The 13,795-nt window shown below is 36.8% G+C and overlaps 1 protein-coding gene across 1 annotated transcript in view; it reads left to right on the top strand.

Moving 5' to 3' along the window:
- The window catches only part of bsdc1 (BSD domain containing 1), a 31,433-nt gene extending 26,001 nt beyond the window's left edge, over positions 1-5,432 (top strand). The window contains exons 10-11 of the mRNA XM_056471357.1: positions 1,059-1,162; positions 4,698-5,432. Of these exons, the coding sequence (XP_056327332.1) occupies positions 1,059-1,162; positions 4,698-4,730 (137 nt within the window). The 3' untranslated portion in view covers positions 4,731-5,432. The remainder of the gene's footprint in view (positions 1-1,058; positions 1,163-4,697) is intronic.
- The last annotated feature ends 8,363 nt before the right edge of the window (positions 5,433-13,795 follow it).

Genomic DNA, 13,795 nt, shown 5'->3' with positions numbered 1-13,795 from the left:
TATAACTCATCCATTTCCTTTATTTTAGGTTATATTAAGTTTGCATAATTAAGGGCTTGGCCACTTGAGTGACAGCTAGGTCTCGCTGGTCGCCGTCACTTCACCTCAGCTGAATCCGGCAGATTAGCCACTGATCTCGGCATATTCATCGTATTTTTGTGTTGTTTTATGTGGCTTTACACAGTCAGCTGCCTTTTGGACTTATTTCTTACAATTATCAGATGATATGGGATGCTGTGTGCACTTAATTGTGCTCACAAACCATTCACGTGGCCTCGTTTCCCATGTGAGAAAAGTTATATACTTGTATACCATCTCTATAAATGTGTGTGTTTTATTTAAGATCATTTATCATTTATAATGTTCTTTAGACCCGTAAAGCACTCCAGAATGTGACAGATTGATTAGCTGTAGGCTCTAGAACAGTCATCTGAAGCGTTATCATACAGTGTTATGCTGGAGTTCATCAATAGTCCTGCATGTTTGGAAGTAATTCGCGTTTTATAGAAAAGCGTCATAAGAACAATGCTTAGTGGCTCAATGTATTACAACAGTGTTTTTAAAAGTCTAAACACTTTATTGATATAGTGTACAGCTAAGCACATGTGGCCAGAACACAAACGAGTCGCAGGTAATAAAGTATTCAGCGTTTCTCCCAAAGTAAAGTCTGTCTGCCAGGTCTAAGCAAAGTGCCAGCAGGCGTCTGTAGCTCCGCTCACTCTCCGCCTCTTTGCCCTTGTTTGGTATTCCGCCGTGGGTGCGATGACGTGCGAACAAAATGGCGACGGTTGGCCGCGCCTACTTGTAGCTTCTTTTGCAGTGTTCAGAAACCTATAGGTGACGTCACGGATACTACGTCCATATATTTTACAGTCTATGATTTTTATTCATTTAATTTTTACATTTTTGTGTGTTTAAGTTGTTCAGAAGGAGACATTCATTCCAATATCATTAGACAACAGTCTCGAACATTTGAACAGCAGTGTCTTATTTAATATAAATGAAGGAATACTAATGATATTTCTGCACTGTGTCTGTGTCTTTCCGTTATTTTGTAGGTTCGAGTACAGATGTCAGTGAAGACTGGGAGAAGGATTTTGATCTGGATATGACGGAGGAAGAGGTTCAGATGGCTTTGTCAAAAGTAGACGCAACAGAAGAGGTTTGTTCTCCTCAATTATTAACTAGAAATGAACAAGAAATTATAAATCTGACTGGGACTGGTTTGACCAAGTTTAGAAAAACGTGAAACAAGTATCAGAACTCAATTATGTTTTTTCCCCCCTCACTATACCTAAAATTGTAGCCAGACCACAAACAAAAACACTTTTAGTTAATAACTGACTGCTTTAAGTGAAGTGTTACCGCCAGATGTGTGTTCATTTATAAACTGTGAAGATGATGTTATTCAAGATGAAGGTTCTTGTTTCAGTGCCTAAATTAGCATCAGCATTTACACATTTGTGTATTTATGATCTTTATTTATCTATCTCAAATAGTATTAAGCTTTCATCAAATATATGTCAGAGATAATACATCTGAACACACTCGTATGTAAACACACATACGTGTACTTTCTCAGCTATATCTTTATTCCTATATGCATGCATGCAGACATATTGTATAAGAATAGAAAGAGAGATTAACTAAATGAATAACTAAATTAACTAAATGAACTACTAATTAACTAAAAAGAAAAACTGTGTACATGTAGGGAGTGATCATTACATTTAAAGACCCATTATAGAATTTTAGCAAAAAAAAACAAAAAAACACCAAAAATAGGTCTCTTTTTCCCTAATATGAAATAAATAATTACATTTTCTGATTGAGAAATGCTGTAATATGCTCCATTCTATACATTTCTATTCATACAGTTAGGATAGGATGCTCTTGTGACAACCAACTTTTGGTAATACTCTTTTTAACATGACATTTATTGAATATACATCTGTTTTTTTATCCTTCCTGAGGTGTATACATCCAAAAACATTTTAAAAGGGGGCATCACAGGTTTAAAAATATATTTTTAAAGGGACCTATTATGCAAAAGTCACTTTTATAAGGGGTTTAAACACAGTTATGTGGCGACAGTGTGTGAATATAAACAGCTTCTAATAGTAAAAATGTATTATTAATGTTTGTTATAATCACACTGGATAAAAACAGTCTGCAGAAACACTTTGATTGACATTCTCCCTTTGTACGTGTCATCACAAGGGCCTTACCCATTAGTGACAGCCCTGAGTGAGAAGCAGCCGTCAGTCATTAGAGTTTTAGGGTGCTTTCGCACCTGTAGATCAATTGTTTTTTTTCTGAAACGAGGATTAAAATTGTTACAGTGTTGCACTTCGTTCTTGGTGAGGTTCGCTTTCACACAGCAAAATTTCTAAATGGACCAAAATAGTTAAAACAAGTCACATGAGAGTAAACCACGGTTTATTTTTCCGTTTTCCTGAGTTCTGCTCAGCTGTAATGCGTCCTTATTTTAATTTATGCAGATTATCAAGAAGTCATTATTAGTTAAAAGCTGAACTTTTAATTTTGAATGGTGACACCCACAGACATTGAATTAGAATTGTGCATTATAGGCTTTGCATTACAGAGAGAAATAACAGATAAACCAAGACTGCAGTTCGGTCAATTCTCCTAATGAATAAATAGCTCTCGTTAATATTTCAGCATGCTTTAATAATGACATCCTGCCATACTCATTCTCTCTTCATATAGCTGTATATTCCTATTGCATATCTATAAAACACTGTGATATAGCCTGGTTCATTTGTTGGATCGTTTTGCGTTTTCGCTACAATCTATCCACTCCAGAGTTTGATTTAAGTGAGCCGAGACCACCTCATTCAAGAGATCTCGGACCGATTGATTTGGCGCAGATCCCAGTGCAATTGCTGGATTCACATTTGCCAAACGAACCGCACTAATGGGGGAAACATGCCAGTTTCCAAAACAAAAGTCTAGGTGTGAAAGCACCCTTAGTGCTGTAGATGCTAAAGATAATGTCAGCCACGACTAAGTGGCAGTATAAATGCCAAGTAAAAGACTTATTTTGTTATTCAGTTTTTCTCAGAGAAAACATTAGTCTTGTTTTGAATCTGCTTCTATGGTGACGCAAAGGCCTTTGTAGCTAAACCAAAGACTATATCTTTTTGAATGAGGAAAAGTGTAACAGTCAATAGCCTCTTTCACACAGTGATACAGGTAAATATCCAGAAAATTTCCGGAACGACTTAAAAAAAGCACTGTTCACACAGGCGAGGACGTTATGGATTTTGGTAAATTCTGACATCATTAACCAGAAGAAATGAGCTTTAAACGGCTGCGCTTGTATTTGTAAACATTTGACTACATTACAAACTCTGTGGATGGATAAGTATTGTGAACAACTTTAATGAAAACCTATAGAGAAACACTTTCGCATGTCGAGATGTTCATAATATGTATGTGTGCTGGCGCTCACCGGCTGCTTTACGTGCACACGCGTCAGAGCTTGAAGGTAAACAAACAACAGTTTATCATAAGCATGGTATTGATCATTTTTGACACAGTTGGCATTAAAAAAGAAAAGAAATGTTATCTGACTAACATCTAGCAACTATATGTGTCTGGAAAAATATTCACTGGCTTTTATTCTTATAAACTGCGCGGACGTGAATGTGTTCTGATTGGCTAAAGTAGTCGTCTTACGTCAGCGTGTTCCAAGCGTGAACGCGCTCTTTCCGGAAATCTTCCTTCTGCATTCACATAGCGCCGCATTCCGGTAAATTACCAGTAATGTTACAACTTCTCTTTCCGGCAAATAGCCAGAACGAATTTACCGGTATTTTAAAAAAGGGCCTGTTCACACATACAGACCTTTCTGGAAAATTGCCGTGAATTGAACGTCTGTATGTGTGAAAAGGGCTAATATGGTGAATAAAGCCCCGTCTACAAGTACAGGAGCCAATCATCAATCTCTATATGGTGAATAAAGCCCGCCTTCTACTACAGCTTCCGTCTTGATCTTTAATCATCGATCGCTATAGACTGATGATACTCCAGGGTAGGGGACTTGAGTTTCTGCAGATTTTGTGTGATTTGGACGTTTGGAAAAGAAACTGAAGAGACAGTTGTTGTTTTATTCAATTGATCATTCCCAATATAATAATCAATCGTAAGCTTGGAAAAAGCTTGGAGAATTTAATGTTTCCCCATTCAAGCAGAATGCCTGAGAGGTGTTTCAAAGATGGCCGCCAAGTGAAATGACTTGCCTTAAAGGGGCTTTGGCTAAACCCTCTTCTGAAAGAGCACAATCTCATTTAAATTTAAAGGCACAATTTGGATCAAAGCCTAAAAGGGGCAGTTTCAAAGAGTTATAAAAATTATTTGTAGTGCATTTTTAACTGCAACACACACATATTCTAGGGACTTCAGAGACTTATGTTTTATAACTTGTAAAAAAGGGCTTACTAGGTCTCTTTAAAGGCATTTCTTTGCAATAATCTTTAATACCAGAGCAATCCCAAAAAAATGTGATGGTGATTTGCATGTTTTCAGGGTTTTTTTTTTTGATAAAACTGATAATAAAACATTTAGGATTGTGTGCTGTCTATTTGTGCTGTGATCACCTAGGATAGATGTTAGATCTAGTAAAAAAAATAAGTCAATTAAAAGAGGTTTTCATTATTTTATCTTTTCACCAGTTGGAAGATGAGGACTGGGAGAACTGGGAGTGAGAATCAGGTGGAGGGATTTCTGGCCTGATATCGACGTGAGACGTTGCTGTTCCCAAAGTGAACCATGCTTAATGTATTTAACTCCTAGTCTACGGCCACACGTGTTCATTCAAGCAGTCCAGTGAGCGAGTCACGTCCTGCGAATGAAATTTACATGCTAGCTAAACATGTCTGAAGTGTGCTCTTTAATCATTTGCTGGCAGAAGAAATGATCTGCTCTCAAAAATATGACCAAGTCAAACACTAAGACTGTTCAGAGAAAACCTGTATGGGTTAATGAGGAGAGGTCATCTCGTAATTACCATTTGTACCTGCCGTGTGTACATTATCGTAATTCTTCTTCTTTGGAGATTTCAGCGGGAGAAATTGCTAATTAACTGCTGGGGCTCCTGGTTAGCTGTAATCTATTATGCTGTTCATCATTCTTATAGGATTAGAAGATAATCCTTCACATGAAAAATATATGTAAGTTATGTTTTTTTTTTCTGGCATATAGGCTTCTTTTTAAGTTAGCTTCTCTTGAAATACTAACATCTTTAATCTTATGCAAGTTATTCTAGCATTGAGAATGTGAATGGAGGGACACTTCATTCATTCTACTGATGCTCCATGGCCTTGTTCAATGTGGTGTGGAATGAAAATTATTACATGCAAAATTTCAACATCAAAGTTACTATTTCACTAAATGCACCTGTTGTTTCATGTGCTGTCCACTTTATTTTTCTGTCCGTGTCTTTAGCTTTTATTGTTAGTCTAAAACTGTGATTATTGGTGCTCAGATTGCTCACTTTAGCTTATGTAATGATCATGAGAACTGATCATGAGATCATGGTTCATTATAGACTACCTGACAAAAGTCTTGTCGCCTATCCAAGTTTTAAGAACAACAAATAATAACTTGAGTTCTAGTTGATCATTTAGTCTCAGAAGTGGCTTATGTTAGGCAAAGGCCTCTAGATTACACTTATTTTACCAAAATAAAATATGATCATGCCTTGATTTTTAATTATTTAATTAGGACAGTAAGGTCTGACTCTGCTTAGACAAAAGTCTTGTCACTTAACAGAAATAATGTCTAGTATAGAATATAAAGTCATGCTGCAGTGGAAACAGAATGAATATTGTGTATGACTCCCATGAGTTTGGAGGACTGCATCCATACATCTCAGCAATGACTCAAATCACATTAATAAAGTCATCTGGAATGGCAAAGAAAGCGTTCTTGCAGGACTCCCAGAGTTCATCAAGATTAGGGATTCATGGATTATGCCTCCTGCTTTATCTTACCCCAGACATGCTCAATAATGTTCATGTCTGATAACTGGGCTGGCCAATCCTGGAGCACCTTGACCTTCTTTGCTTTCAGGAACTTTGATGTGGAGGCTGAATTATGAGAAGGAGCGCTATCCTGCTGAAGAATTTGCCCTCTCCTGTGGTTTGTAATGTAATGGGCAGCACAAATGTCTTGATACCTCAGGCTGTTGATGTTGCCATCCACTCTGCAGATCTCTCGCACGCCCCCATACTGAATGTAACCCCAAACCATGACTTTTCCTTTACCAAACTTTACTGATTTCTTTGAGGATCTTGGGTCCATGCAGGTTCCAATAGGTCTTCTGCAGTATTTGTGATGATTGGGATGCAGCTCAACAGATGATTCATCAGAAAAATCCACCTTCTGCCACTTTTCCAAATGATCAACTAGAAGTCAAGTTATTACTTGTTGCTCTTACAACTGGGATCGACGACAAGTCTTTTGTCAGGTAGTGTATATCTTAAATAACAGTTTATATCAAAATCGGTTCGAACTGCAGCCTAATATTTTGGACATCTAGTTTTAAGGTAAGTCTGATCTTTTGGCGAATATAACATCCAGATTGACTTGTGTGATCAGAATTTCTTGCTTGCTTCATCTAGAGCAGGGGTCACCAAACTTGTTCCTGGAGGCCCGGTGTCTTGCAGATTTTAGCTCAAACCCTAATCAAACACACCTGAACAAGCTAATTAAGGTCTTTCTAGGTATATTTGAAACACCCAGGCAGGTGTGTTGAGGCAAGTTGGAGCTAAACCCTGCAGGGACACTGGCCCTCCTGGACCGAGATTGATGACCCCTGATCTAGAACATCGGTCTAAACTGAATTCCTGGAGGTCCACAGTTCTGCAGAGTTTAACTCCAAGCACCTCCAACTCACACCTGCTTAACAGTCTAGTAGTCTTGAACACCTTGATTAGTTTGATTAGCTGTGTTTAATTAGGATTGGAGCAAAACTGCAGAGCTGTGGCCCTCCAGGAATCAAGTTTGAGACCTATGATCTAGATCAGTGGAAACTCAATTCCTGGAGGGCCACATCACTCCAGAGTTTAGCTCCAAGCACCTCCAACTCGCACCAGTTTAAGTCTCTAGCAGTCTTGAACACCTTGATTAGATGAATCAGCTTTGTTTGATTAGCCGTGGCCCTCCAGGAATTGAGTTTGACACTTATGATTTAGAGCAGTGGTCTCAATTCCTAGAGGGCCGCAGCTCTGTACAGTTTTACTCCAACCACCTCCAACTCACACCTGCTAAACAGTCTCTAGTAGTCTTGAACACCTTGACTAGTTGATTAGGGTTGGAACAAAACTGTGCAGAGCTGTGGCCCTCTAGGAATCAAGTTTGAGGCCTATGATAGAGCAGTGGTCTCAAACTCAATTCCTGGTGGTCTACAGCTCTGCAGAGTTAAGCTCCAACCACCTCCAGCTCACACATGCTTAACAGTCTCTAGTGGTCTTGAACACCTTGATTTCGTTTGATCAATGTTGTTTGATTAGGATTGGAGCAAAACTGCAGAGCTGTGGACCTCCAGGAATCAAGTTTGACACCTATGATCTAGATCAGTGGTCTGAAACTCAATTCCTGGAGGGCCACAGTTCTGCAGAGTTTAACTCCAACCACCTCCAACTCACACATTAACAGTCTCTAGTAGTCTTGAACATCTTGACTAGTTTGATCAGCTGTATTTGATTAGAGTTGGTGCAAATCTGCAGAGCTGTGGCCCTCCAGGAATTGAGTTTGAGATTTACTGTATGATCTAGAGCACAAGTGTCAAAGCTAGTTTAGTTTTAACACTAATCAAACACAGCTAATCACACTTATTGAGTGCTTTTGGCTTGTTTGAAACCTACAGGTAAGTGTGTTGAAGCAGGGTTGAAAGTAAACTATGCAGAGCTGCGGCCCTCCAGGAACTTGGCTGGCTTTGACACCTGTGGTCTAGAGTGTTTCTTTTCAAAATGGTCTCAAGCTGTCAGTACTTACTACAGTTATATTGTCTCCTATTTTTCCAATGAACATCCCCATTAAAAGCAATATCGTGCGCATTGGTGATTTGTTTGAAAAGCTGATTATTGGTATTTTATAATAACGTAAAAGTATAATAATTAAGTTTAGAGTGGATAGGATGCAACTCACAGCTCACAATTTATGTTACTCTTATGGTGATTTTGCATCTTTTTTAGAGTTTAAAAGCTTCAGTCATTGCACCTGAAATGTAAGGGAAAAAAATGGAAGAAAGTCACAGTGTGTTGGAATAACCTGAGGATGATTAATCACACACTTTTTATTTTTTTGTATTTATTTAATGAACTGTGTTTAATGTGAGAATCAGTTTATCACATTACATTTTATTTTCAGGGTTCCATCACATTTACTGCTGTCTGGCAAATATTCTCTATTTATTATAGGCATTCATTCATTTCAGTAGACAACTACATGATGTTTTTTTACTCACACAGATTCCGTATCAATTGCGCATACATGGGCACACATATATATATATATATATATATATATATATATATATATATATATATATATATATATATATATATATATATATATATATATATATATATTGTACAATCAATCAATCAATCAATCAATCGATAAGTCAATCACAACGTCAGGGTATGCCTTTGTTACCAATTTCAACTGTTTGAAATTCAACAGTTATTCATAGTTTTATAAGACCTTTGTTTAGTTTATAAAACCAGTTTTTTATTAAAATCCCTTATCTTCATTTTCCCGCTCAACCTAATAAACAAGCAGCAAATGTGTGTTAGCAGTGTCTAGATAAAAGGATAAAATTATCGACTTTGAGAAAGACAATGGTAATGAAGAAAAACAACGCTGCACAGAGAATGCTACAGGTAACGTTAACTTATTGACATTTTGACCATATAGATGAATTAGCGGTTTGTAAACATTCAGAATGCGCTAGCAGCGAGGTTGCAGAAAAAAACCCGGTAGTGCTAGCATTTACAGTGAGGGAATGACATCCGATGCTGTACAGATTTTGTTGTTGAGATAAGTTATATTGATTTTATATATATAATAGATTTTATATATATATATATATATATATATATATATATATATATATATATATATATATATATATTTACATAATGCTTTTAGTGTATTATAACAGCTTGTCACCCAGTGATAAGCAGAGTTATTTGGCAAAATTACCGTTAAGGTGAGCGGCGTTCGTCTGACAAATCCATCTGCGATAGCACGCTCCCAATGAATATTGAATATGACGAAATGGCCAAGCACCCAGCCCCAAATATACAATCTCATTGAAACTCCAACTGATTTTACAAGAGAGAAGTTAAAGGCCTACAAGTCTTTGGATGCCTACAATTTTGTTCTGTGTGTCATGTGCAAGAAATAATGCTCCACGATTACCAGATTCAAAACTATGTAGTGCTAAAAAAGGTTCTGCCTAGCCAAAGACAAGGAAAGAAGACGGAGCTATACAAGGCATGGGTTATCATCAACAAGCAAAACAACTGCATTCTGACAGCGAACTGCACCTGTACAGCAGGTTATTTGGACTTACACTTACACGTTTCATTCTGAGCATTCAGTGTCCGCAGTTTAATTCACCATATTTAACTGTTTTTGCTGAAATCATTGCTGCAATCAAAAACGAGTAATGTGTGTGATTCAGCATAGCGTGAACTTACCTGGTATGAAATGAGAATTGCAGAATCATTTTTAATCAGGTCCTCAATCCATTCAGCTCTACTGATGGCTGTTAGCCAAAGACGTCTGCAGTTGGCATTAAAAGCAGTGTGGTGTATGGTAAAATTGTAGTTTTCTATTTTTGGACTTTCGATTTTGGCATCCTACCACACAACACAACATGTTTGCTATTGGAACCCGTGTGATGTTATGTGTGATGTAGGATGGTAATTCCCTTATACACTCAAATAAAAAGTTACACATTTTACCAAAAGTCAGTAGTCTAATCGAATCTAACGTTAGAGGCTTAAATGACTTAAAAAGGACCAACAATGTTCAAATCTAGTTTTTAAATAGTGCAGGTATTATCATCCATATTCGTAAAGCTAGACAGCCACGTCTCTGCAGAAACAGATATTGATTTGCGATCTCAATATGTCTTTAGAAGAAACATCTTTAAGTGTAAATTTATTAATATATGCAACCTCTGTTTTTCAGCTGCTTTAATAAATTCAGCAGACAGACAATGTGTGGAATGCATTTTAATGATAAAGAATGTTTCATCCACTGACTGTCGTTTCTTTTTAGGACAGCAGAGGGCACACTTGACTCAAACCACACAGAGCAAACGTGTCGCTTCATACAGAGTTTAATCATTTGTGGATGTAATAGTAACTTTTTTTTATTTTCTTCTCAAGTTGACTGTGCTTATTGTCACTTAAGCCAGACTTGCATCTATTTGTGCTGCTGATGTTAACTTCTTCAGAGGATTTGGCAGTTCTCGTTGTAAATGGTGTGTGCCTTGTCAAGTAGTACAGTAGTATGTTGTAGTAACTGAACAAAACAAGTATGTCTAATTGGTTTGCAGTCACCTCGGTTTGTTTTGCATTTCCATTTTTGTGTGTGTGTGTGTGTGTGTAAAAACTCGATTTTTGGCAGTGTGAAAACATCCATAAAGAGATGAAGAGAATTGCGCGCTAAATTTTGGCTGTTAGAAAAAAAAAATTCTAATTGTTTTCTTCATAGGGATGTTGATTTTTAACAAACGCTGATAAACCGAAGTTGTTAATTCAGCATGAAATCAAAATGTTCTCTTCTTGTTTTTATATGTACTTGTTGTAGACCAGGGGTGTCTAAACTTTTTTGTATGAAGGGCCATAAACCAAATATCATTGATAGCCGTGGGCCTAAGATAAATACACCAAACTATTTTACCTTAAAAATGCCATGCTAATTTCCTAATTCATTTCATAATATTAAAAAATAAATAGAAAACTTTACTTGGAATCAAATTAACTAACGCAGTATTACTTTTTAATTAGAACTCTTTGCAATAAAAACATTACCCAGATAGCAGAAGGTCATTGAATTATCATTGAATCGACAGTTGGAGTGTTGAAAATTCACCCACAAATAATGTTTTTTCAATGATAGAAAGATTCATGAACACAGACGCAGTGATTAAGTTAACGATATCATTAAGTAATTAATTAAAAACTACAACTAAAGCTGTGGTCACACTGGGCTTTTCCTCCCATAGTCTTCCATTCATACGCACGCGAATGCATTAGACCGGAAACGCAGGGTCATGCGTTAAGTTTCGCAGCTGGCTGCGGTGCAAAGTTCAAGCTTGGTGAACTCTGACCTGCGAAATCGCATCACTTGACTGCGTGAGACCAATCGAGGATTAAAACACGACCTCTCTGGAAAGAAATATAAAATATTGAGCAATCGTTGGCTTTTTTTAAATATCTAATTATCTTGTTTAATCCCGCCCCTTTTCGCAGCGCCGTACGACAGAATTTCGCACACACAAAGCCCAGTGTGATCATAGCTTTAAACTGCGGTCACAAAATTCTGTCACACGTCGCTTCGTAAAAGGGCGGGATTAAACAAGATGATTAGATATTTTAAAAAGCCAACGATTGCTCCATGTTTCTGTCCAGAGAGGTCGTGTTTTGATCCTCAATTGGTCTCACACAGTCAAGTGATACGATTGACGCATGACCTTGCATTCGCGTTCATATGAATGGAAGTCTATGGGAAGAAAAGCCCAGTGTGACCTCAGCTTGATTTCTGTTTGTATCAAATTAATACGTAACGACATAATTTTATGATTTTCTTGTCATTTATCTTGCAACTTCACTGACTTCACAAAAAATTGCATTAAATTAATTAGACAAATATCCAGGCGAATGAAAGTCAAACAAGGTAGTAATAAGTGAAGTTGCTGATGATGTTTTTGCTGAGAGTTGTTTAATGATCCTCTGCTGAGATTTTGAGAGATTCACTGTGTTTTATTTCAGTTGATTAAATCTACCGCTGTGATTGATGTGCAAATAAGATAATAATAGATATTTTTCATCATCATTTGGACACTTTGCTTATGGAATGCTATTTCAACTATGGCTTTTTAGTTTCACCTTGTGTACAATTTAGATTAATTTAATGCAATTTTCTATTAAAGTCAGTGAAGTTGCTAGATAAATGAGAAGAAAATCATTAAATTATGTCTTAATGTATTAATTTGAAACAAACTGAAGTCAGTTGTAGTGTTCCTTCAGTGATTTTGCTTGTTGACGTTAAATTAATTACTTAATGATATTGTTAACTTAATCACTGCGTCTGTGTTCATGAATCTTTCTATCATTGATAAAACATTATTTGAGGGTGCAAACCTGATGAAAACTCAGTGCTGAATTTTCAACTATCCAATTGTTGATTCAATGATAATTCAATGACGTTCGCTATATGGGAAACAATCATATTTATAATAGTAATAGTCAAGCAGTATCTTTCTTTGCCTTGATTCTCTCACCAAAGTCTCTGCATTGTCCTCTGTTTGTCGGATGTCCATTTTAAACTAAATTTGATTAATTTATACCATTTTCATTGAAACATTTCATTTCAGATAGTGTTTTTGTAGCTTAACAATAAAACAAACAACTATAAGGTTGCATTAAACTTCGAAATGACAATTTCTCTAAACCATTATCAGATGACATGGCGGGACAAATCAAAGATTAGCATGGGCCAACTTTGGCCCGTGGGCCCTAGTTCGGGCATCTCTGTTAAAGATGATGCATCTGTGCCCTTTATTATTTAGTAAAAATGTTTTGCCCTTATAAATTTTAACCAAATACGATAACCTTCCCTCCCCCATTGAAATATAATTTTTTTTTTCACTTGTGGTCACATGGAATACCTTTAGGGCGGGGCTAACAGACATTTAGAGCGGGGCTAGCAAGCATGTCTAATTTCTGCAGTGTTTTGGTCTATTTATCATTCTTCCTCCATTTTGTTCGCAACGACATCTTCCTACAATCAAATCGGTTCCTAAAGGATGAAATTATGCACCTGGTTATTTTTTTTTTCTAATTCCAGGACTATTTTAAATGGATGTGTCACAACTTGGGATAAATAAGACAATCTTAACTTTAATTCATGCTGACTTTATTTGATGGTATATGCTTTTTTTACTCATCTATTTACATGAATTCATTTTGTTTTAGAACTGTCAGGTTTAATGGTGGAATTTGTGCAGAGAAATGTACATTACTTGTGATGCAGTGCAAAAATAAATAAATAATAACTCCACCAATCAGGGATGTGCAGTGAGAAGTTTGGCTAGCTCTTTTTATAGACCTTTTTTTACAGAATGCAAAGTTACCCTTTGCGTGTTTGCGTATGCTTAGAACTTCCGGTCAGCAGTTTGATGCGTATAAACAGTCACATTTGGACAGCTCTGAAACAATAGTTTTAATCTATTTTACTTACTTTTAATGCCTTAATTAATAATGCTGTCCATCAGCGCCACTTCCTGGACTGAATATTTAAAACGTCAACATCTGTGTGTTCACACTGGCGGCAATGGTGTCTGCCTTCACAACTCCGGCGGCGAGAGCGTCAAAATTCACTACATTGATCTCGTATTTAAAGGAGCCATTGCAGCATATCAGCAAATCACTTACATAAAATGTGCTTTATAGCATGAAAATGTTTCACACTTTTTATGAAATTCATTTAACAATGGAAGATCAAGTTGGTGCATGTGGTGTGGCTT

The sequence above is a fragment of the Danio aesculapii genome, chromosome 13 (genome assembly GCF_903798145.1).
Source record: "Danio aesculapii chromosome 13, fDanAes4.1, whole genome shotgun sequence".
Lineage (NCBI taxonomy): Eukaryota > Metazoa > Chordata > Actinopteri > Cypriniformes > Danionidae > Danio > Danio aesculapii.
This window is presented reverse-complemented; position numbering and strand designations above follow the sequence as displayed.